Source organism: Parasteatoda tepidariorum, chromosome 5, assembly GCF_043381705.1.
Source record: "Parasteatoda tepidariorum isolate YZ-2023 chromosome 5, CAS_Ptep_4.0, whole genome shotgun sequence".
NCBI lineage: Eukaryota > Metazoa > Arthropoda > Arachnida > Araneae > Theridiidae > Parasteatoda > Parasteatoda tepidariorum.
This window is the reverse complement of record NC_092208.1, coordinates 35,251,357-35,279,034: the sequence shown is the minus strand read 5'-3', so window position 1 is coordinate 35,279,034 and position 27,678 is coordinate 35,251,357. Positions and strand designations below refer to the sequence as shown.

General features: G+C 28.5%; 1 protein-coding gene across 3 annotated transcripts in view; it reads right to left on the bottom strand.

Annotated features, from left to right (window-relative positions):
- LOC107442862 (anoctamin-5-like) overlaps positions 1-27,678 on the bottom strand; it is a 286,523-nt gene that overhangs the window by 141,027 nt on the left and 117,818 nt on the right. For all 3 annotated transcript variants that reach the window (XM_071181276.1, XM_071181275.1, XM_071181277.1), the window contains exons 2-3: positions 7,487-7,693; positions 557-655 (exon numbers count right to left, since the gene is read on the bottom strand). In XM_071181276.1, coding sequence (XP_071037377.1) covers positions 557-655; positions 7,487-7,693 — 306 coding nt within the window. The remainder of the gene's footprint in view (positions 1-556; positions 656-7,486; positions 7,694-27,678) is intronic.

Genomic DNA, 27,678 nt, shown 5'->3' with positions numbered 1-27,678 from the left:
AAAACAAGTTATGATAGGGAAAGGGTCTTTAGCCAATTACGACAACATTTTCTGGAATAGGCTCCAAAATAATTTTAATCCGGATGATGTGCCCGAATTCAGCTTGAAATTTGTAGTAGCGTTACGTTCTAACTTGTTACATATCTTGTTAATCTTGCACATTGTGTCACAAAATAGACAAAAAAATTTGTAGCCTTAGAAGCAAAACTAATTTTAGATTTAATATGTTAACATAAATGAAACAAAAATATTCAGTCTAAATTATCTCAGATTTAAAGCCATTTACATTTAAACCGACAAAAGTTTATTTGCTCAATTTGAAACTACCATATCTTTTAGTCTACATAGAATTTCTTTAAAAATAAAATTAACAAAGGCATTAACAAAGGCACTTCGTTAACTTTGTTAACTTCGTTAAACAAAGGCATTTAATGTAGGTCAAAAATTTTATTATTAAAGAAGTGCAGTTAACTGTTTTAATTTATAGATAATTGCCCAATAGGTAAATTATGAAAAACACTACAGTGATATTTATTACATAGTTTATGTATTTTACCTTTATGGGTCGCTTAATATTCAGGACATCTGCATGTTTTTTCAAAATGGAGTAAGGAGCATGGAGTTTCAGGAAATACGTTTTTCCATCTTGTGAAAGCTGCAAAATCAAACATCAATCCTTAAAATACCAATGAAATTTTACGAATCTTTATAAGATTAATAGAATTAATGCATGAGAACAATTAGTTTATCTTCTTCATACACTGAGAAAAAAAATTACGGTGAAACCTACCACAATAGAGAAAAATTTACTGTTTCTAAGCCTCGACGAAAACACCAAAAAGCCCGGTCTTTTTTAACGAAGCACTTCGGTAATAATTTTGCTCAAATTAACAATAAAATATGGTTTTGCAATATGCGATAAAATTATGTAGATGTAGTAACATTTGGTAATTTTATCGTGATACCTAAAGGCCTGGTTTCTTAGGACAGGACGCCGTCAGCTGGAAATCAGCGCTAACCTCTGATTGGTCCATTTGTGAGTTTGATAGTATACGTCTTTGAACGCTCATCTTGAACTACAATTGCCGTCCAACTCAACTGCAGTTGGATNGTCTTAAAGAAATACGTTTTTCCATCTTGTGAAAGCTGCAAAATCAAACATCAATCCTTAAAATACTAATGAAATTTTACGAATCTTTATAAGATTAATAGAATTAATGCATAAGAACAATTAGTTTATCTTCTTCATACACTGAGAAAAAAAAATTACGGTGAAACCTACCACAATAGAGAAAAATTTACTGTTTCTAAGTCTCGACGAAAACACCAAAAAGCCCGGTCTTTTTTAGCGAAGCACTTCGGTAATAATTTTGCTCAAATTGACAATAAAATATGGTTTTGCAATATGGGATAAAATTCTGTAGATGTAGTAACATTTGGTAACCTTAGAGGATCCCAATTTTTTTCGCCCACGGAACCCTACTTAATCAACCTTCTTTCGACGCAACCCCGGCTTTATAAAGTTTATTAAGGTAATTGTAAACCTTTTAAGCTATATAAAAAAATTTTATAAATATTTAAGTAGAAAAATGGAGTTAAATTTACAATCCTTGCTCTATATCTAGTCTACTAATGAATTTATTTTTGGTTTTCATACATCAATGAATAAAAGAAGCTGAATTATTGTTTACTTCAAGAAGAAAATTGTCATTGGGGAAATATATTTCTTTATTAAAAAAATTATATTATTTTATTTTGAAGAGTGTGATAATAAATACTAATGGAATATTTTATAAATGCTTGTTTTCTTTTCATAATTTGTTGAATATATGGCAAGTGGAAATTTTATATTTTCCTTTAGGAAAATTTCACTTCTATTTAAGCACCACTTTACTTGAAATAATTTCATAAATTCAACAGTAAGATCAAATACATTATGAATTATAGGTTAGATCTAGAAATAATTAGAGGTTACAAAAGTCATCACTGATTATAAACAAAGTACTAACTCAAGGAACAGCTGTAACTGCCTTATGGAACCCTAAAAAACACCATTTGGGAGCCGCTGCCCTTGAGTATAGAATAAAAGCCATTTATTGGGTTAAATTAACTTCTCAGTTTTGTATTTTCTAATAAATGTGTAGTAATAGGAACTCTAATTTTAAAAATCAGAATTTCCAGCTAACCATTATCGTATGGAAGGAAAGATTATCAAATGAATTGTTTTAATACCATCAATTTTGGTTTATAATACCAGTATTATAGTTTTGTTCCGTGCAAATGCACTTTAGATTTGGTAAGGCGTCTCCAGTTTTAGTGCATTTGTTAAGTTCTCATTATTCGCAATTTTTTTTAAATAGCAGCTAGGGCCGTAATTAGATCTGTATGGATTAATATTTAAAAAAAATGAAATCTTCTTAAAGCAAAGTTTTGCAAAAAGTATATATAAATCTATTTTTTGAATACGTTGAAGACAAGTAAATTTATCATTACATTAGAGATTTAATAAGTTCATGACGAAAGTAAGTTAATTTTTTTTACGTTTTTTGACATATAAAAATATGTAGGTTAAATATTTCGATAAACTATACAATAAGATAATTAAAGTTTTTTTAAAGTTGAAGTATCTTCAATTTATTCCATTTCTTCACTCTTATAATTAAACTTTTTTCAAAGTCTTAAAATTGTAGATATCGCTAATTGTTCTAATCTAATCTAGAATTCTAAATTAAAGTTCAAGATACACAGAGAAAGAAATTCCAGCGCACCGTATGGTAATGACATTTCTGGTTAAAAAAAAGCACAAATCTGGGTAATAAAATCAAAACATATAGTATTTAAACAATTCATTTGGAAACTTTTCTGTTCCTATGGTAAAGGTTTGCCAGATATTCAGTACTAAAAATGAGACAAATATAAATGATTTGTATGCCATCCCCTAATCTCTTATGCTAAAATTATCACATTAATGCTAAAATTATCATAAAACCATGTTTTATTGTTTTTTTTTAAACAAAATCATTACCAAAGTACTATGATAACAGTTACTAAGTTCTTGGTATTCTCAAAGAGCCAGAAACACAGTGAATTTTATCCTATTCTGGAAGTTTTGACCATAGTTTTTTCGCAGAGTAAAATGCTATGCTTAGTTAAAGAAATAATAAGTTCATCCTTGCTTTTGTAACTTTTTAACGATTTTTCAAAACAAAATGATTTTCTTATCCTAAATCAGTATCAAAAACCATGAAGACAAGCTGAAAATCCTATCAAAAGTAAAAAGTTTTTTTAAAATTGTTTATTTTGGCAGTCATTTTTATATCCCGAAATAAAAGCAATTATATTTTTTTAAAACATGCTTAATCCAACTTATTATTAACTAAATAAATAACTCATTAGTGAAAAAGAACTAAAATAACTAACTTTATTAAGATCACAATTTAATATCGTAATTACTTAGCTGACTAAAGTCCTTGGGAAATAAATTTCCTATAGAGAGTTTGCTTTAACAAGGCCATTTAGTTGTGTTACTAAGAGAACCTCTCTTCATTTGAACTTCAGTATTTACGACTGAATCAGCAGTTAGCAGAGAAACCGTTGCCATTAGGAAAGAGTAATAGCGTCTCTAAGATCTTTTATGCTTTCTAAGCTTATTTATTATTGTTTCTTATTCATTTTCGATCTTGAAAAACCTTCGTAAGCAAAAACAAAACTAGTGGAGAATGAAAGATATGGCATTCAATAGACATTTTCCAAAATAATAATTTGATAATTAAAAAGAAACAATTTTAGAAAACGAAAATTTGCTAAAAAATCACATGCTATCACAACGAAATGATTTTCAGCTCATGGATTGCTGAATTATCAATCATAGTTTCATATCAGAAAGTGTATGAAACTGTGACGGATTGCCATATTAGGACTCCGTTTTTCACCAGTATGGTTCAATAAATGTTTTTTTTTTTAATTTTTTTTTTGAAATTTATTTTACAACAGGAGTTGATCAGCTGAACCAATTAGGAGTTACTGACTATAAATGTTCAAACTCCGTTCCCTTAAAATTTTGAGCCTAATAGAAAAAAAAAGGGAACTCGTGCATCAAGCATTGAAACAAACGAGCCATCTTGGAAGGACTTTTTGATTAAACTAACACTTATTCGCCTTACATGGAGAGGTAGACCACGGAAACCTCCTACTGTTAGACCGATGGCAAAGGAATTCTAACCCATGATCTGCCTACCCACTAAGGATATTTTTTTATGTCGGCAATGTCTTTAGTGCTAGCCGGGAGCAGAATCCGTATCGACAAGCCAACCCTGGGATTCGAATCGGGATCATCTCACTTGAACGATACTCTATCCCCCGAGCCACCGGTTCCATTTAATGTTTCGTATTAATTTGAAAATTTCCTTTAAAATTCTGCAATTTTTTAATCTTATTAAATAAAGAGCATAATAACTTATGCAAAAGATTGCATGCATTTTTTATTTACTGATTGTTGAGGGGGTTAATTTATGAACCATTCAAATGACAAATTTGAACTCAGCACCCTGCAAAGAAAAAATTCCTTGAACATCAAAGTAACATGTCACACTTGATTCCATTTCTATGTGGGATAAAATGATTCAGTAGTCTCTTTAGAACTTAACTTGATAATCGAAGTTATCGAAAATGAAAGCAAAAAGCAGCAAAACTCGTTTGATAGATATTTCCCAAAAGATATATCCTATATTTATCGATATTTATTTCCCTTAGGGATAAGAAATAAGTACGTATGTAGTCAATAAAGACGATCCAGATTTTTTGCTTTCATCAACTAAATGTCTATAAAATCCAACTTTATAAAAAGTTTCTGCCTTTGGAACTTTTGATATCAAAAATACTGAAAACAAAGAATGAAAGCTATACTAAAAGAAATAATATTTTCTCCAGAATTTAGAACTAATTTTTAACTCTCGAGAGTCTTAACTTTGATGAAGTAGGAAATTTTTATAATATGTAGTCATTTTTAACACTTAAAACAAATTAAGTTTATCAAACACAATAGTCTTTGTAAATTACCGGGTTAGAGAATTCAATAATGATCATTTTCCATAAGTTTTTAAGGTCGATTCAATGTTTCTTTTTTTTGTAATATTTCCCACTTGGGTATGACCAAAATATACTTGAGTTCGCATTATATGAAAATGGAATATAAGAAATTATTAAATGTTAGTGTGGTGGAATTGGAGTTTTAATCTCTCTGCTGCTGTGTATATTTCAGCATTCATGGTTAATGCAAATTAGAACAGTGTGCAGATTTGAGCATATTCGATTACAAATATTACTTAATGACTTTCAATCCGGATGGCAAGCAATCGTGAAATATGATCACAATTGAATACCTGCTGGTGACGTCATGGTAAATAAATCACGCCACTTGTCGATTTAGAAGCTAATCAGGTTTGACACAAAGGCATGGTGTCGCTCGCAGGTATAGAATTAAATAGTTCAATCACCTGCCAAGCATAATCATCACTTCATTTCGAGTTGCAAGTATCCAATTATAATAAATGCATAAGTAATTATATACTAGAATGCCAATGATACTGATAATTTAAAGCAATTGCTTAACTGTATAAGATCTTTTTGAGTCGTCTTTATTAAATAAATTTTCCGAACAACGTTGGCAAGTTTGGAATCATTGGGTAACTTATTTTTGACAATCGGATTTGCGTCAGTTTTGGCTATTTTTTAGTTTTTTACACGTTAATAAAATTTTTACCTCCATATTATGCATACAAGCACAGACGTTATAATTATAAAATGTTAAGAAAAGGCACAAAGAAAAAATAAAATTAAGGGCCATCAATCTGTCCTGATTGAGCCAATTGAATTCCTCCTGTCTTGATTGAGTCAATTGAAATAAAGTATCACCTAAATACAAGCCAGTAAAGCATTAAAAAATATTATTAGCTTGTGTCATTCAAAAGTGAGAGCTTAATTAAAAATTTTATCTGGACAGATTCTAATACTTTTTGTATGTATACATTAATCTTGAGAGAATAAATTAATTCATTATAAAATTTATACTTAGTCATTTTTGATTTACTTTTACTAAACCAGATAAAATTGCATTTAAAATTGCAACAACTCGAATAGTGTTAATCTGGAAATGGTTGTATTCCATCCCATTCATATTATCTGAGACGAGCTCATTGAAAGCAATCAGCATGTGATACGTTCCTTAAGTCTGCTCTAACATAGTTAATAATCATTAACTACGAGTCTGAATTTCACTAAGCATAGTTTCAATTATCATCAGAAACAGTTAAAAGACCATTAACATGTCAGAGTATAAGCATTAAAAAATTAAAAATGAATTTCTGTTTTGCGCAGAAAATTCATTTGAACCTAAATTAACTCCATAAAATATTGGAGTATAGTTAGCAGTATAGTTGGCGTACAATAACAGAGATTTTAATAACAAAAACTCTTAAAAATAATCGAAATGCTGGATTATTTGATTAAAAACGCCATAAAATGTGTTCAAATGTAATCTTTTAAATTATTTATGATTGATGATGATAAATTGAAGCAAAAACCACGCAATTTTCTTCCATTATCAAAAATTATAATCAATAACATTTTGCCAAACTTCACAAAACTGTAACCCAGCAATGTGGAGAATTCTTCCCACGTATTACATGAACGTATTATATGAAACATGAACAAACAAGTGTTATTTTCTCCAAAGAATTTGCAGTTCTATTACTTGTCTATTTGTCTTCAGATACTAATCTGTATAAAATTTACTATACTAATCTGTATAATAATCTATAATAATCTGTTATACTAATCTGCATAATAATCTGGTATAATAATCTGTATATTAATCTGTATAATAATCTATAATAATATACTATCATACTAATCTGCAGATTATTGTACTAATCTGTATAATAATCTACCATAATAATCTGTATATTAATCTGTATAATACTCTATAATAATCTACTATAATAATCTGCATATTAATCTGTATATTAATCTGTATAATACTCTATAATAATCTACTATATTATACTGCATATTAATCTGTATAATAATCTGTAATGATCTACAATTACACTAATCTGCAGATTATTATACTAATCTGTATAATAATATACGATAATCTGTATAATAATCCATAATAATCTACTATTATACTAATCTGAAGAATATTATACTAATCTGTATAATAATGTACTATAATAATCTGTATATTAATCTGTATAATAATCTACTATTATACTAATATGCAAATTATTATACTAATCTGTATAATAATCTACTATAATAATCTGTATAATAATCTACTATAATAATCTGTATATTAATCTGTATAATAATCTATAATAATCTCCTCTATATTAATCTACAGATTTTTATACTAATCTGTATGATAATCTACTATAATAATCTGTATATTAATCTGTATAATAATCAGCATAAAAATTGATCTTACCGATTTATCTTCAAGTTCTAATTCCAATCCAGCTTGACGGAGGTTCTTATGGAACATATTCCTGTACTCATTTCTACGGAAATCGGAGTCTTCATACGCAAGTACAAAGTCTATTTTTCGTACTCCATCCCGGAAGTAAAGAGTGGACATCTCGTCCACATTTCTCAAGGGAGTTGCGGGAGATGGGAAATTGGGTGAATTCAGATCCTGTAATGAAAGAAACAAACACTATTAAATCACTTCGCTGTGAGTTTAACGATAATCAATTTCGAACTAAATTTTTTCACTTTTGTTGCACCGTATTGATTTTACACTTCTGCTAAAGTTTTTTAAAGGAATAATTTTCGTTTCACTAAAGTCACAATTTTGAACTTTTAAAGAACAGGAATCGATTCCTTATTTTTTTATAAATATACTTAAAAAGCAAAACTGCATAAGAAAGAAAACTAAAAATATGTAAGAAAGTAAACTAAAAATGTATCAGAAAATGAACTATAAATACTTTAGAAAATAAATTAAAGTTACACAAAGAAGTAAATTAGAAATCCATCGGTAAATAAATAAGAAAGTAAACTGAAAATACTAAAAAAGTAAACTAAAAATATCTCAAAAAGAAAATTTTAATGCACAATAAATTCAACTAAAAAAAATAAAGAAAAAGATTACTTAAGGAAGTAAACTAAAAATAGATAAGAACTAAACTAAAAGTACATAAGAAAGAAAACTAAAAATACATTAGAAAGACAAGTAAAAAAATACATAAGAAAATAACCTCTAAAAAAACATAAGGTATGGAACAAAAAATTTAAAAGGAAATAAAAGGAAATTTTATTAAATTGAAACTTCTTAATCTGATATAACTGATTTGTGCTTTCAAAAATTTCGAAATTTGTTGCATAGAATTTTGCTTTTACTTAATATGATTAACATGTTTTTTTTTTACATTATTGATATTCAGAATAGTTTTCAAAATTTAAATTTTTGAAGAATGTTATTTTTTTCTCAGGAAATAAAGCAGATATCAAATTAGCTCTGTTTTTTTCTCTATTCATTTTGTGATTCTTCACTCACGTTATTTACTATCACTTAAATAGAACAGGGTTCCCACTCTTTTATCAAAGCAAAAATTAAGCACTTTTAAGGACTTTTACCAAAAAAATTAAGGACTTTTTCTCCAGAAATTAAGAACCTTAAAAATGGCATAATGATCAATAATTTATCATCAAATAAAACATTATAGATTAATAATAATAGATTAAAAAATGGAATAGCTTTTCCAGTCATCCTTTAAAAAAACTGAATAAAGAAATGCTTAATACAAATAATCTGTATTTAATTAAAATTAAATTGCATTTAATCACCTCACGCACGCTTTTAAGAATATAAAGAAAAACTCAAAGAATGCAGATTAAACAATAAGATTTTTTATTTTAATTTGGAAAAAAACTGGGTAAACAGATAGAAATATATAAATTAAGATGGTAACTTCATTAAATTAATAAAAATATTATTTTGAGTGACTAATACTAAACCAAGACAAAAAGAAACTAACAAATATAAGTTTATTGAGGTTAAGACAATTATTTTAAACCAAGTAAAACCTAATTATAATAAGCTAAAGATTTATNTGCAAATTAGGACAATGTGCAGATTTGGGCACATTCGATTATAAGTATTACTTAATTACTTTCAATCCGGATGGCAAGCAATCGTGAAATATGATCACATTTGAATACCTGCAGGTGACGTCACGGTAAATAAATCACGGCACTTGTCGATTTAGAAGCCAATCAGGTTTGACGCACAGGCATGGTGTTGCTTGCAGGTATAGAATTAAATAGTTAAATCATCTGCCAAGCACTTCATCTCGAGTTGCAAGTATCCAATTATAATAAATGTATAAGTAATTATATACTAGAATGCTAATGATACTGATAATTAAAAGGGATTGCTTAGTTGCTAAATCTTTGTGATATCTTTTTGAGTCTTTTAAACTAAATAAGTTTTCTGAAGAATCATTTTTAAAACAAAAACAATCACCTCACGTTGGGAAAATTGGAATCATTGGGCAACTTATTTTTGGCAATTGGTTTTGAGTCAGTTTTGGCAATTTTTTAGTTTCTACACGCTAATATAATTTTGACCTCCATATTATACATGCTTAAGCACAGACGGTACATTTATAAAATTATGAAAAAAGACATAATGGAAAAATAAAATTAAGCACCATCAATCTGTCTCGATTGAGCCAATGGAATTCTCTTGAATAAGGAAGCAGCTACTTTGTTTTTTTAAATAAAGTATCTCCTAAATATAAGCCAGTAAAACATTAAAAAATATTATTAGCTTGCGTCATTCAAAGGTGAGAGCCTAATTAAAACATTTTATCTGGACAGTTTTTATTACTTCCAGATTTTTGCATGCATACATTAATCTTGAGAGAATAAATTAATTCATTATCATATTTATACTTAATCATTTTTGATTTACTTTTGCTAAACCATTTTTTTTAACAACTCGAATAATGTTAATCTGGAAATGGTTGGATTCCAGCCCATTCATATTATCTGAGGCGAGCTGATTGAAAGCAATCAGCATGTGATACGTTCGTTAAACCTGCTATAACATAGTAAATAATCATTAATTATGAGTCTGAATTTCACTAAGCACAGTTTCAAATATCATCAGAAACAGTTAAAAGACCATTAACATGTCAGAATATAAACATTAAAAAATAAAAAGAGAAGTTCTGTTTTGTGCAGAAAATTCATTTAAATATAAATAAACTCACATAGGGATTTTTAAACTTCATAAAATATTAGAGTATAGTTAGAAGTATAGTTGGAGTACAGTAACAGAGATTTTGATAACAAGAGCTCTTAAAAATAATCGAAATGCTGGATCATTTGATTAGAAACGCTATAAAATGTGTTCAAATGCAATGTTTTAAATTATTTATGATTGATAATGATAAATTGAAGCAAAAACCACACATTTTACTTCCATTATCAAAAAATATAATCGAAAATATTTTGCCAAGCTTTACAAAAGTGCAACAAAGCAATATAGCGAATTCATCCTACGTATTACATGAGCGCATCATATGGAACATGAACAAACAAGTGTTATTTTCTTCAAAGAACTTGCAGTTCTATTACTTGTCTGTTTGTCTTCAGATACTAATCTGTATAAAATCTACTATACCAATCTGTATAATAATGTACAATAATCTACTGTTATACTAATCTGCAGATTATTAAACTAATTTGCATAATAATCTACTATAATAATCGATATATTAATCTGTATAATAATCTATAATAATCTGCAGATTATTATACTAATCTGTATATTAATCTACTATAATAATCTGTATATTAATCAGTATAATAATCTATAATAATCTACTATTATACTAATCTGTAGATTATTATATTAATCAATATAATAACCTACTATAATAATCTGAGTAATAATTTACTATAATAATCTGTATAAAAATTGCTCTTACCGACTTATCTTCAAGTTCTAATTCCAATCCAGCTTGACGGAGGTTCTTATGGAACATATTCCTGTACTCATTTCTACGGAAATCGGAGTCTTCATACGCTAGTACAAAGTCTATTTTTCGTACTCCATCCCGGAAGTAAAGGGTGGACATTTCGTCCACATTTCTCAAGGGAGATGCGGGAGACGGGAAATTAGGTGAATTCAGATCCTGTAATGAAAGAAACAAACATTATTAAATCACTTCGCTGTGACTTTAACAATAATCAATTTCGAACTAAATTTTTTTCACTTTTGTTGTACTTTATTGATTTTACACTTCTGCTAAAGTTTTTTAAAGGAACAGTTTTCGTTTAACTAAAGTAAAAATGTCACAATTTTGAACTCCCAAAGACCTGGAATCGATTATAGTTTTTTTTTTTTTTTAAATATAATTAAAAAGCAAATTATAACTGCATAGGAAAGATAACTAAAAATACGTAAGAAAGTAAACTAAAAATGTATCAGAAAATACACTATAAATGATTTGGAAAGTAAATTAAAAATATATAGGAAAATAAACTATCAATACCTTAGAAAGTAAAATAAAATTACATAAAGAAGTAAATTAGAAATCAGTCGGTAAATAAATTATGGAAAAAATTTGAAAGTAATCTTAGAAATACAACAACAAAAAAGTCAACTAAAAGTATGTCAAAAAGAAAATTTTAATACATAACAAATTCAACAAGAAAAATGAAGAGAGAAATTACTTAAGGAAGTAAACTAAAAATAGATAAGAACTAAACTAAAAATACATAAGGAAGAAAACTAAAAATACATTAGAAGGGAAAGTTAAAAAATACACAAGAAAATAAACTTAAAAAAAACATAAGGTAAGGAACTAAAAATTTATAAGGAAATAAAAGAAAATTTAGTTAAATTGAAACTTCTTAATCTGATCTAACTGATTTGTGCTTTCAAAAATTTCGAAATTTGTTGCTTATAATTTTGCTTTTACATAATATGATTAACATGCTTTTTGTTTGCATAATTGATGTCTAGAATAGTTTTTAAAATTTAAATTTTGAAGAAAGTTATTTTTTTTCTCCGTCAATAACACATATCTCAAATTAGCTATATTTTTTTCCTATTCATTTCGTGATTCTTCGCTCACGTTATTTACTAGCATTTTAATGGCAAACCCTGTTTTGCATTGTGCTTTAAACCTTGGTACCGTTTGAATTTGCTGTTTCCTAAATAGGGTTATAAGTAAAACCTTCTTATCATAATCCATAAACCTAAAAACACAATATCGTCGTTTAACTTGAAAGGAAGCATTAAGCACTTTATCGATTTTGCAGCAAAATTGCACTCTGTTGCACACTGTTAAAATTCTCATTATAAAGTTGCGGTAAAATAACCAGCAGCTGACTGTCCATCCAATTAACCGTAAACCAATGACCATCCAATTAACCGCAACATTCTTTAATTTTACGGTTTTGAAACCGTTTACAACAAGTATGGTTATGAAACCACGTATACAAAATTTTACAGTTTTTAACCATTTACAACTAGAAAGGTTTCAAAAAATGTAAAAAAACTGAATATTGGAGCTAAAAGTGCATTGGAGAATGCCGGAAACACATTGCAGAGTTCAAAACTCTGCAAACTCTTCATGCGTTGAAGTGAATGAGTGAATGAAGAGAAATATGGTGGTGTCAACTATGGGATTCGAACTCCAGTTCTGTCAGTCATGAGATTGACAGATTAGCCCCCTCGGCTAGAATATGTTCCCAGCTGAAAGGAACTAAGTGGCTTCCTTGGATGGGCCTAGTTGGTGTGATAAAATTCTGGTTGTTTATATCAGCATCAGGCGAAAGCAGTTAATGAGCGGTTTTTCTCCTAGTTAATAGCAAATACCATCTTATTTATGGTTATTTGATCATTGTGTTTGAATATGGTAAAATAGCAATTAAATAAATTGTTATTTAACAATTTTTTCCAAAAAATTTCTAACAATGTAGTTCACGATAATGATACTATGGTTTAATTAAAACCGATTTTTTGAGCTTATATAATAAGCTAATTTAATAATTTAAAGTTAGTATTTGAGAATAATTTTGCTTTAAAAATATTGATTTACAAACCAAAGAACGTAAATAATTTTTACGAGAATGTTAGAACATACCATCGTGTCATAAAACTGCAGAATAAAACTTAAATTCCGAATAAAAACATTTCATGAAGTAATAACTCTTTTATGACGGCATATGATTGTTTGTTGACAATATAAATAGCAAGTGTAATTCAAAACATTTTAACGATAGGATATACGTGATTTATAACGAAAGAATCGAATCCACAAAACTGAGTTTGTAATTATCATTAATCAAGTAATGCAAATAAAAATTATTGTAGTTGTTAGACTAGCGCTTAATTTACATTCGCTTAATTTGCATTTGTTTATTTTAAAGATTTAATTAAAATATTTTTATGGCTATGGAAGAGAATACTTACCTTCTCTGTGATGAAATTATAAGGATTTAAATTACATTTCTTAAAGATGACGGAAAACAAGTTAAACTTATATTGGAAAATATTTCTAATTTTTAAAATATTTGAAGTAATTTTAAAATTTCCTATAGGAAGCATATTTATCTTTGAAGACGAAGGACAAAAACGATTTATGTCCATGAGAGCTTATTCTGTGAATGAAAAATCGAATTTAAGGTTTAAGATTATTCGGCAGATAGCATACGATTGAAATCGCAAACATAAAAATATACATGAATATTACAACAGTTTGTTTATATCTTCCAAAATTTTCAAAACAAACTTACAGTTTTTGATATTGAGAAAAATGAAATTTAAAAAATCGGGTTGTACAATAACTGTTTTTCCTCTATATTCTTCAATTCATACTTCTTCAGTAACACAATTTATTCACTGGGAATTGCTGTTTTGCACTCAGAAAAAATATGGCAAAAACTCCGCAAATATGGTAATTTTTACCGTGTCTTTGGCTTTACGAAAACGGTAATTTTTACATGATTTTTGGTAATGATTTTGTTTAAATAAACACTAAAATATGATTTTAGAATATGTGATAAAATTGGTAAATGTGGTAAAATTTAATAATTTTATCATGATTTCCTGAAATGCATGATAATAAGAACTATAATTTTGAAAACCAGAATCATGTTGTTGTTTTTTTACGAGAAGAAATGCCATTACCATACATTACGGTAATTTTACCAGATTTTTTTTCTACGCATTCAAAAATATAAAAATGTACATCATATTTAAAAACAGTAACAGTTGATGTAAACTGGAGTTCATTACGCATTTATTACTAACCCTCTTGCTGTCATCAGTTGAACTACTAACACGAGCTCACCTCTTCGCAATTCTAAGTTGGCTAATAGTTAATCTTCTTTAGCATTGATCTGAATCGATGGCGATCGCATGATACAATGGGTATGGTAAATCACATAGTAAAATTAACAATAAAATATGATTTCATAATATGTATTAAAATGTAGTAAATGTGGTAGAATTCAATTATTTTATCATGATACCATTCGATAAAATTTACTTCTCAGTTTTATATTTTTTGCTAAATGTGCAGAAATAATAATTATAATTTTGAATACCAGAATTTCCAGTAAACCGTTACCATATAAGCAGAAAAATTACCAAATGAATATAAATACCACATATTTTGGTTTTATTTACCAGAATTATTGTGTGCTTTTTTTACCCGAAACGTTATTACCGTAAATTAAGATTGTTTTGCTAGCATTTTATTTACCTGCAGTTTTTCCACATGAATCGAAAAATTACTAAACTAACGGTTTGAAATACTGCCTATTTTGGTTTTTAAAACTATCATTTTTCTTACCAAAAATGTCAGTATTATATAGTACGGTAAATTTATCAGAATTTGTTTCTTCATGTAGGCTATAAAAATGCGAACGCTGACATCATAAAGCTGATTTCTTTCCGATGTCATCCGCTTGAAGTAAAGAAACACTTTGTGACATTTTGTTATTAATGTATGCATGTCATACCGTATACATGCACATTAGTCAATAAAATTTTTTTTCTCTAGTATTCATTTGTGCAAATTACATTACTTCAGAATTTTCCGTTTCCCCGTGTCACCTTACAATATGATTCAGTCAATACTAATGAAGACAGAATGAATGTATGGAGGATAATGAGAATTCATATTTCTTCAGAATTTAAATAAGCAATGAAAGTACGAAATACTTTAAGAAGAAGTTTTCGATGATTAACACCTTTGGGGAACGATAGTAGATGGAAAACTTCGACTATCATTAAGGAAATATGTCAAAAAATGTCCTTTAAGGCTCACTCTAAGGTAAAAAGTATTAGCTATTATTCATGTCTGACTGTAACAGCTGCTGTTTTAAGTTTTGCAGATTCCTGTCAATAGAATCACCTTTAATGAATGCCGAAACCTTACAAAAAGACTATCCATGACACGATTTATTCTCCGACTAGTATTATTAGCTTTATTTGTTGTGAGAAAGATACTTCGGATATATTTGCTTTGACATATATTGGAGGAGTTAGAAATTTTGTATATTCAGATTTAGTGAAAAGCGTTGAAAAAATAACTCTGTCTGCAAAATAAAATATGATTGGAGATATTACCTGCTTCAAAAAAATTTGATTCAAAAGCAAGTGAAAGTAATGTTTTAGTTTTTATGTTAATTAATATACATTGCGCAAAGAAAACGGACCACTCTGAATAATTTTTGATTTAATGATAGGATCTTTAAGTTCTAGGACACAATCTTAATGGCTCTAGAGGGAGTGGCTTCAAATATGTGAATTAATTAGTACGGGCGATATTTTAAGTTACGAAATCAGTCACGAAAGCATAATTTCTCTGAATAAACATGCCTTTTTATTTAAACGGATTTAAATTTCCCATAACAGAAGGGGTAGCCATAATCAGAGAAATGTGTTCCCATTAGTTTGGCCAGGAGAGCGGTCCAAATTTTGAATGTTATTTTTAATTGTTGCGCATTTTGCCATACTTTGAGAAATTTTTTAGGGATTGAATGTTTTCAGCATATAAATATAAAAATCGCTCATCCAAAGAAAATTTAACGCGAAAAATATGTTTAACTATTAACTATTTTATTTATTCATAATTGAAAAATTATAAGGTAAAAAAATGCAACTTTTTAAATAAGGTCATTTTATAGGGCAAATTACAAAATTTGTGCGAAATATGTCGAATAGTTCCTGAGAAATCAAATTTTAAAAATACGACTTTTTTAAAATATGATTTAGCAGGAAATATTCGACCGATTTCGCTCGAATTTCGTAATTTGCCATGCAAAATTACGTTCTTTAAAATTATGTAAAAAATGGAATACCTTCCAGTCAAATTTTTTAAAACCAAATTTTAATTGGAACAATAAAAAACTTTCAATTCAGCTATTTTTAAATTTGGTGAATCAGTTTGTTTATCGCTAAGAAACAATAAATATTATTGCAAAGAATTCATGGGGATTGGTGGGCGAAACAAGCAGTGGGCAGAGCACCCTCTTTCTAACAAAAATGACATTTCATTTGTTCAATTTGAATAAATTTGACCTTGGAAATGAAAATTGAGTATTTAACAGTATTAATTAATTTAAAATACAATTTTAAACCATCATAACAAACATTGAAATAAAGAATACTGGATATTTTTTTCCAGATTACTATAGCTACAGTATGTATTCATAACTTTCAGGAAACTATTGGGAATTTTAAATTAATGTGAATAATAATATCCTTTAATGGAGTTTTGGATTTTCTTCATAAATAACGCATCATTTCATTATTATGAAAATTACTGAATTATTATTAGTTTATTTTTGAAGAAAACTTTAAACATAACACCTTTCGTTTTAAAATTCAACAATAAATTTGCAGCTTTTAATAAAAGTCAATAATCGATAATCCCCTTCATATAATAATAGCTATTATATATAGAATGTTTTTATTTAGTCAATAGTAATCACAAAAGCAATTTCGATCCAACTTTATAATAACTAAACACTTTTGCATAAACTGGCTTTTTTTCAGTGAAATAATTACTTTTTGATAAGATTTGGTATATGGTACCATGACCTAATTTAAGCAGATGGCACTTATTTTAATGGATTGCTTCTAATTAAGTGCTTTTACAAAATTGAATAGAATATTGTACACCAATAATTTGCCCAAATCAATAAATTCTGGAGAAGTAATCATTGCGTCTTTGTGCCACCAAGCGATAGATTATTTCAGTTAGCAGAACAAAAGGAAACTATTTCGTTGAAAATTAGTACTTATAATGAAAGAGTTGTAATTATCTTATGCAAATCACAAGGCGATATTAAAATTTTATCGATTAGTAAAAAATCATATTAAACGCTACAAAGGTTTTTTTTAGAAAGTGCAAAAACAATTTTTGAAAATAAGGAAGAGAAAGCTAAGAAAATAAAGAAAAACTCACAAAAATATTTCTTTTTGAAAAGTACATCCTAATAAAATAAAAAAGATAATGCTGATACGTTAAAGATTCGAAGTGATACATTCTGAAGCATAAATTATAAAGTAAATTAATCATTTTACACTTCAAAATACATAATTTAAATAAAATTCAATATACTTATGCTGCACTTGTACTTATTCTGCACTTGTACTTGAACTTATATAAAAATAATAGCATATCGCCCACAGTTCGCTATTACTCGTTAATTTTAATAAATGAAGAGTTTACGAAATTTATGCATCTAAGAGTTATGATATTTATTAGAAAAATTTTCTCAAGACTTTTTTATGTTAATTTTTAAACTTAAAGTAATTATAGAAAATAAACGGTGCGAACCGATGAGGTCAAATATCCTTTTTAAAATTAAATTGATTTTCGATACGTAAAGTAGCATTGTTTAATAAAACGTTATGTATAACTAACTATATAACACGTAATAATACGCAGCACAATATTTCATACTTAACCAACAATATAATAAATAATACTATTCACTTCGTTTAATAATGTTTAATTAACGGTTCCTCAACCGTGGATTTTTAATTAATTTTTACTTTAAAAGATCAGGCGAAAAAAATTAAAGTTACACTTTCCCATATTAGTCGCGTTTATTCTTAACCATAAACTGGCCCCACAGTGGACTAATCGTACAGACATATAGCTCCCAATAGAACAGCAAGCATCACCGGCTGTGATCAGCAAATGGGTCGGTGAGTACTTTGATTAGCCTACGTAGGGATAGAGGGTGTGATGCCACAATTGGCATAACATATTTATTTCCTATCCTTTAAAATATCCACCAATGATCAGTCGAACAAAATTAAAGATACACTTTCCCATATTAGTCGCGTTTATTCATGACATAAACTGGTCCCGCAGTGGACTAATCGTACAGACATATAGCTCCCAATAGAACAGCAAGCATCACCGGCCGTGATCAGCAAATGGGTCGGTGAGTATTTTGATTAGCCTACGTAGGGATGGAGGGTGTGATGCCACAATTGGCATTACACATTTAATTCATATCCTTTAAAATATGTTTAATTACATAAGCTTATTTTATTAATAGAATTATACATTTAAAATAAATCAAAGACTTAATCTTCTAAAACGAACATAAAATATTTATTATTTTTTTTGTATAGATCAATGTAACGGATACTTTTTTATTTCATTACTGATGCAGACTTATTAATTCACTGCTGCACCTAAGCGAAAACGAAAATCTATTTATAACTTTTCATTCTAAATTTCTAACAGCAAAATGTTTCATTTGCATGGTTGTAATAATTCTCTTAAATTTGTTGGCGACTCGTGAAAGCCAAGGTATTTTTTAAACCCAATATTGATAAGCGGGGTTGGCTTTGTTTCCGCTATGTTATACTTTAATGAATCGCCAACTTTTTATCTCCTACCCATGCTTCTCCCGTGTCAGTTAGGAACAATTGTTTTAACTTTTAATTTCAAGTTTGTGGAGACTGGGAGTGCCCTTTCGGGCATCCACAGTCTCATTTTCTAACCGTCAGAAATGATATTCTGGCTTTATGATCTCCCGATATTCGAGTATTCTGATTTGATCCCTTTAGGGGATTCTTATTTTACTTTTTGATGATGTTAAAAATGGCCATTATCTATCATACCTATTCTACTTAATAAATAAATTTTTCACTAAATGATTCACATTAATTTACTGGAACTTGTCATTTTGTTAAATCCATTTATTAACTGCCAAAACAAACAATAATGAAGATATATTTCCACTATCGATCACCTCCACCAAAGAGTGTGTGCAGTATTAAATTGCAGTATTAATTGTCTTTTTTAAATTGTTCTACCGTAAAGTGCTCGACTTCGAAAGCAGATTGCCGGGCTACCAACCAGAGGAGCCATCCCCCTTGCAGAGGATCAAAATTGTGATGACATGTCTTCGGATCATCCTCAGTGATTTTCCCCCAAACCATCACCAATGGCCCATTGTGAAGCTCTAGTGTGATGCTAATTAATTGCCTGCCTACCTATCTAGGAAACATGAATTGCGTTTAAATTGATCAAAACTAGCAAAACTCACAAATCGTGTTTGAAAAGAAAAACTGGCTGCTCTATAAAATTGCTACGTATTTTTGTCACCCAAATGACAAGAAAGACTTTGCAAACGCTTTAAAACTGATAAACGTCACATTAAAAGATTGCATTAAAAAGAAGAAATTAAGGCACCCAAATGTGTCGTTTATTATCATCCGAAAGATAATGAGACATTGTGAAAATAAAATGCTCGTTCTAGTAATAGGACATCAGTGAAAATGATATCTACCTCAAGGCTTGAATTAGTCAGTTCATTGCAGTAAAGTTACAAAGTTTCATATTAAAATGATGGCCAATCACAATATGTTTGACGAGACGAATGTGGTGCATTACGAGCCATAGATGATAGAAGTGATCATGATCTGCGAATAAGCATTTGGACAAATATACGTACGACAGGTCACCGATTGACCACCCAGATAAACTAATCGTGTCCACTCCATGATTTTAGCAATTGTTACTTGCATGAACCTTCACAACGGGGGCCTAATAAAGCTCCTATGCTGACTGTAATTTTTCGAGTACTTAGTCCAGATTTTAAACGACAGTACAGCAACTTAGCATCCACTAGGTAGTTACTCGGAAAATGTTTGGAGGGATTAAGTTTTACGCTACAACAGATAGATATATTTCCACGTTCGTTAAAAAATCTATGACAGAAAGCACACTGTAGCAATTTGCAGGAAAGGTTAATTTGAAGGGGAAATAATTATGACCCAGTAAGTGATTTAGGGTCGTTCCTATAAGCAAATCATTCATCAAGAACAAAAAAGTTTTTTTTTCTTTTTTAAATAATATCATTTTTCAAGTTCGTATCAGATCTGTAAATCACCCACTTCTCAAGAAAATCAATGAAAAGTTCAAAACTAAGAATATTTCTGTTTAAAAATTGCCTTATACGGAATGATAATTTCAAAAATAATCCACAAAATATGCAAATACCATTCAATGCAAGCCTATTTGACTGCAATATAAATATCCTCGGTTCAGGGCCATCGTAGGGATAAATAATCAATATTATTTCTCCCCATTCAATTTCAGCAATAAACAGAACAGTGTCATAAGAGCACTTTTATGTGGCTGTATTTATAGAGTGACGAGACACAAATCAATAAATGTCACTCCGTCTGTGTATGATTTGAAAATTGGTTTTTCCATTACCTATGCTTGATTCTTAATTATACGACAGGATTAGTTGTTCATGAAAAACTCGAAGCCGTTCACATATTGCAGCTATCTAAACGGTTCAGCTATTGGTTTTTCTTTATCAAGTAAAAAGCTTTAAAATGCTTTGCACGTAAAGGCATACTGCTGGCGAGCGTAACTATGTCATTACTTTCAATTTAAATATTTCAAAACGAATTCAATGAGGTTATTTGTAGCCTCATTTTTTAGAAGTTTTTTTTAAAAAAAACTTCCCGGGAAATAAATTTGGCTAAATAGTTTTACATGCAATATGAAATCTTGCGTGTTAAAACATTTAGGGAATTTAAAAATATTAGACGTGTGTTCATTGCTGTTCGCACTGAGCTAATGCTAAAGAAAAGTATTCTGCCTGTAACTATTTTCTCGTTGAACATATCGTAGTTTGACTGTGTAATAATTTTAAGAACTTTATAAGATATTTCATAGCTGTTTTATGAATAATCTCAACGTCTCTTATTTTTAATAAATTTGATAAAATCTGTAGAGGTTCGTTGAAAAAAATTTTTTTCTTCATAAAGTCACACATTTTTGCATTTGTTTTCGTTCGCATATTTACGCACATGGGTTATTCAAAAAGTCGATGTATCTGAAATATTGAAACGGTAGTGTTGAAAATTGTTAGCTACGATAATTTAGCCCATTCAATATCTTATTGTTCTGAATTGCCGACTCTAATGGTCAAAATTTGACTTAAAATACTTATAATCTTGAAATTATAACAAAATCATACATTATCATGCACGGCCCGCTGCAGCACTTAAAAGTTACCAATTCTTATCGCGAATGTCTGTACAAAATTTTAGAATTATAACTTAATATCTTCAATGGCATCGAAGCTTTGTTTGGTCTATTGAGGGGGCAGAAGACATCAATTCATAAGATTGAATTCAAGCAAGATAGAAAAAAAAACTATAAAACGATTATCAGTATTATACAATTAATTTTCAATTTTGACAATTAATGTTCAATCATTATAGAAACAATTTATCAAAAATTAAACGGAAAAATGGAAAAGAAACTCAATTATCAAAAATTGCAATAGATTGTAGCTAATAATTGTAAATTGTAATAGATTGTAAATCGTAATATTGGCAAGAAAGCATTTATCTGAATTAATATGATCAATGTAAAATACGATTTATTTTATCTTTTTTTTTACTTTTTTTAAATCTTTAACCAAAGTATTGGAATTCTCTGCCAGTGCAGTTAATTAAATTTTATAGATGTTTTCATTGACTTAATATTTCGAAATTTATAAAATAAAAACATGGCCAAAATGAAGATAAAAAAATTTGGCCAAAATGAAAAATCAAAGCAGGCATACAAAAAAATATTTATCCCACGTTACTATAGTAATTGTTTCATGTGTATTTCCATGCATTCCACATTTTGAAAACAATAGTACACACACCTACTACCAACAATTTTTTTCTAACATTTTTTGTCCCAAGCTTAGCACAATTCATGGAAGCTGCAAGGAACGACTCTTATTATCAAATAAGCGACGAAAAAAATATTTATTAAATAAGTCATTAAAAAAAACTTATAAAAGAAAATTTTTTGCAGACAAATCTGGTGATAACGGTGGCCATGCGATTGATATTCATGCACTCATAAAAGCGTCCTCTACCGACTCCGAATAGCGCTTGCAATTTGATGTTTATATGTAATTTTTTGAGTTATATAGTTTTGTATTGTTGCATAATGCATGTTGTATTGTTTTGTTTTAATTTAATTACTATATTTCAAATTGTCTCCTTTTGCCTCATTTCGAAAAAAAATCTGCTCATTGAAGAAGAGCGTGAAATACTACATTTAAATGAGAGCAAAAATTGTATTACGAATACGTGAACTTCATAAAATATTTAGTGTCAATATGAATTTTATGCTCGTTGAGCAAATAGTATAAATATGTGAAATGAAAAAATTTGAAATAAATTATATAAAAAAGCAAAGTTATGACTCATTTATTATCAAAAGTGTGAGACTGAATCATTGTTAACATTTCTCTTAAATTTACGCCTTTCAGGTCGAGCGACATTTATTTTCTCAGTATTCTGAGATTAGAAAGTGTGTGAACAGTAAAAGTTTTTACGAGCTAAGTAATTTGAGTAACGAAATATTGTGCAACGAAATATTGTGCAACGCCAAAAATAAACTATTTCTTTTTTTAAAAAAAACTGTATTGTAACTTTTTTCATAACCTGCTTATTAATTAAAATGTTAAGTCACTATTTGTCTTATTTTGTCATTTTATCATTTATTTATTTATTTTTACTTATGCATTCAGAAAACTTTGTTCTGCAAAAAGACTTAGTTTACCAGTTATAAAATTGTTAGTAGTTTAAAAATTAAATGAATAAATAAATTTTTATTAACATTTTCTCCTTTAAAAAAGGAATGAGTGATTTAACATTGCACTTGATGATTAACTTAACATTACATTTTGTTTTTGCCACCCAAACATTATAAGATTTAAAAAAAAACTTGATGTCACGAAAGTGTATAGAAAAATGTATACAGAAAACAATGGAAAAAATTTAACATTTAATTAATAATTCGAAAATTATTAACTTTTAAACTTGCGGGAAAAAAATCATAAGGGATGCTCTGCAAGCTACCCAACTATAACTACTGAGTTGAAATTCGAAATGCTGGATAGTTAACAAACGTCATGAATATATTCGTTTATGAACTTAAGATTCCATTAGAATTTTCTTTACTGCACAAAATCTATTGCAATTAAAAACTTGAGATTACGACGGTATGTAGGAAAATATACAGGGCATGAGACGAAGTAAAAAAAAATAAGGATTCTACAATTAGTTCGAGAATTACTAACTGTTAAGCTTATAGGGAAAAAATACCACGTTTGGTTGATCTGTAGTCTGCTGAAATGCAATTACGGAATTTTAATGACATACTGAATGAGTTGTTGTCTTATGCCTATTTTAAGGCAGATGGGTCAATGTGTTCTTGTTTTCTAGTGGCTCTATCTATGGCCAAGAATTTGACTTCTGCCACACACTTACATCAAAGCCCATTTTACAGGAAGGACACATTCACAAACCATCCATCCATCCACAGATCTTGTTCTGAACGAGAGCACGATCAATCTCCCATCCAATACCCCCAGAGGTTTTGATTTGTGATGGGAACTTAAAGAACTTTGTGACCCCGGCAGATTTAGTGTGCAACAGTCACCATTTTTTACACGGGGAGTATTCGGTTGGCGGCGATCGAACTCACGACCTCTTGAAGCCAAGATATCCCGGCCTCTACTAAAAAGTAATTTTTATTTGGGAGCCTGCAATTTTTGTCTTATTGCAAATTTAAGGGCTTTTTCGTGATTTTTTTCATCTTCGTTGCATCACAATATTGACTATTCATCTATTAATGTAGTAAATTTATTTTTTTGACTACGGAATTTTTATTTTATCCACTCGTGCTATAGTGGATGTTAATCAAAAGTATCAACAAAAAAGGAGAGAGAGGGAGAAATTACATTTTGCTAGATACAAATATTAATATTTATAATGAAATTTTCGAAACCGTTATAAAAACCGCATAAATTTCGTCAACCAGTTAAATTACTCCTCATTTATTGAGTACCACAATTAGTATTCTTTAAATTAAATGTTGTTTCCAGTACAGATGATTTTTTTCAACCAAAGATAATCATCTATTTTGCAACAATTATCACATTAACAAAAGGGTCTTACAAAAAGTTACTAAAACTGTATATTTTGAAAACTAAATGTTCTGTGTTTTTGTAGAAACAATTAACGTTTAAGAATAAAAAACAATGATGAATGAGAAACAATAAAGAGGGATAATGAGTCAGGCGAGCAGCGGATGATGTCTCCTAGCACTTTAAAACAATAATAAAAAGAACTAGAACATAAGAGATTAAACCAATATTCAATGTAAACATTTTGATGCAGAATAAATAATGGTATAAACATTTAAAATAACGATTCACAGGAAGAAAGAACTTTTCCTGTTTCTTTCTCTTTTTTTTTTTTTGCCTAACAATTATTTTTATATAGTAATACAATATATTTAACAACTGAACTGAATTAACAATAACAATTATTAATAGTTTAGCCCCTCAACTTGTACGCTCGAGTTAATTCGAGCACACTAAACGGGTCAAACTGTGCACACTCGAGATAATTTGGATACATAGGATTGTAAGTTATAACACTTATTTATTTAAGAATTAAATATAACATTTTTCCATGGAACAAAATCGCAGTATACGAAAATTGTCCACCAGAAGAAAAGTTGAACCAGGACTGGAATCAATTTTTTCATACAAAAAAAAAATTTTTTTTTTGGCCGACTTTTTTCAAAAAATCTGTGCGTTAAGGGGTTAACTATATATCACCGATGTGCTATTAGCAGTTTTTTATTGAAAAATGGTTTTAAGCGTTTTTGAACTACATAACCACTTTTAAAGTGGTATAACTTAACACTGTATTAAGGCAGTTAAAAATCTGCATGGCAATTTTATTTAACACGCACCGAAATATAAAACTGTGTAGACTTATGAAAATTTAAAGATTCCTGAATTTAAAGGCACGAGCATGATGTACATTATCATTATTATTAACTAAATTTATTAACTGTAATAATTAATTATAATTATTAATTATAATTATTAATTATAATTATTAATTATAATTATTATTAATCGTAATTATTATCAATTTAATTTTTTAATTTATAATTAGTATTAATTTAATTTTTCCGCTGTTCATAAATTTCTTTCAAAAAATCAATTCCATGAAATATTTCTATTACAGTTTAATTTATTTTTCCTAACTATATTAATTTTTGAATGGATTAACTAAATCAAATTTACAAACATTCCTTTGCTCAAATATCTTAATATTGCTATTTAATGATATATGATCCCATGGATTTATCCTAGATAGTTGTTTAACATGATATCTACTACGGCATGAAATTGGTTGGTGTATTTATTGGCAAGATACCGGAGGACAAGGAAACACATAATCTATTTTCTCATCAATAACAATTAACTCAAATCTCTATTTACTAATAGACTAACGGGTATTTTAATGAATGTGTCATCAAAATAAATGAGTTTCTCAAAACCTTTGGCTTGGAAATCGTGAATAACTGCTAAATAACATACATAGAAAAAATGTGTTAATTTTGAAAATAAGTAATGAATAAGTTCATGTGTTCTTGCATCACTAAGAATCTGATTGAGGAAGACTTTTAAATTTATTTGGCACTGTTTCTGAACACCAATGTTACCGAAAATTATAAATTTGCCAAAATTAATTGATTCAAGGAACAATAAATATTCTAAAATGGAAGAAAATCGTCGAATTCTCAATATTTGTTAGAAAAATTTACATGTATCTAATGTGCATTAAAAAAATTTCAATAATTTGTCAACGGGTTATTATAGTTTCAATTTGTAAAAACTGAAATTTTATCTTATTCCCATAATCGCTCATTTTATTTCATTTAATTTTAGAAACTGGGGATCCCTTTTTGAATTTTTCAGAGAAATTTAGAATTAATTGAAAGGAAAATATCCTTCAACATCTTTCACGGATTAAATGCCACTCACGAATATTTTAATGCAAATTTCTCAATGTTTCTTTAATAAAAAATCCGAACTAAAAGTCTGAAATTTACTCTCAAAAATTCAGAATTGTACATCATTGTTTAATTTTTAATGGCAAACATATTTATTAAGTTATTGAGGAATTAATTTTCCTTTGATAGATTGTTTAATAATTCTATTTTCAAATATATTATCAGACTCGTTTGTGCATAATTCGCATAAAATAACGTGAGGCATTTAGAAATCCTGGGATTTGAGAGGAAAAGAATTTGTACAGATAGAATATAAAGAGGAACAAAAAGTCAACGTTAGAAAAAAAAATTCGGCACAAGAAATGAAATTGTTAAAACATTAAAATGGTATTTATATTAAGCCACATTCTTAAATAAATATAAGTATTGCATAAATAGTGAAATAAAGTACAGTTATATACATAAAATTAATTTTCTCAGGAACTACTTAATTGATTTTTGTATTTTGCCATGTAAAATTACATACTTTAAAATGATGTAAGAAATTGTATACTTTACAATTCAAAATCCTTTCGACTATTATTGAATGAAATAATAAAATTTAATAAATATTATCTAAAATTTATTTTTTGCATTGAATTATCTATAGATAAACGAATTTTATAATTGTGTGGAAAAAAGTTTTCAATTTGGTTTAAAAGTTTACGAGATATGGCGAAATACGCGAAAAATATAATTAATATTATGAAGTTCAAACTTGGGATTGCTCCCCAGACCAAATTATGGGGACTATATATTTCCCAGGTACCCTATATTTTGAGGGACAGAAATCTGAATCCGTCGACAAAAACGGCATATTTATTCAAAGAAAGTGTGTTTCTGTGTCTGATTTCGTAACTTAAAATATTGTCTGCACTTGCTAATTCGTATGTTTGAAGTAATGTAAAGAGTGATTAATGTAAGGAGTGTTAATAAAATCACATCCCTCTTTACTTTAAGCTGCAGTAGTTCATTGAACTACTATCATCAACGATTAATGAAAGAAGTGATTAATGTAAGGAGCGCTGATAAAATCACAATGTAAGGTGTGTTACTATCAACAACAATAAGTATGATAATGTAAGGAGTGTTATTATCAACAACGATAAGTATGATAATGTAAGGAGTGTTACTATCATCAACGATTAATGTAAAAAGTGATTAATGTAAGGAGTGTTAATAAAATCACATCCCTACTTACTTTGAGCTGCAGTAGTTCATTGAACTACTATTA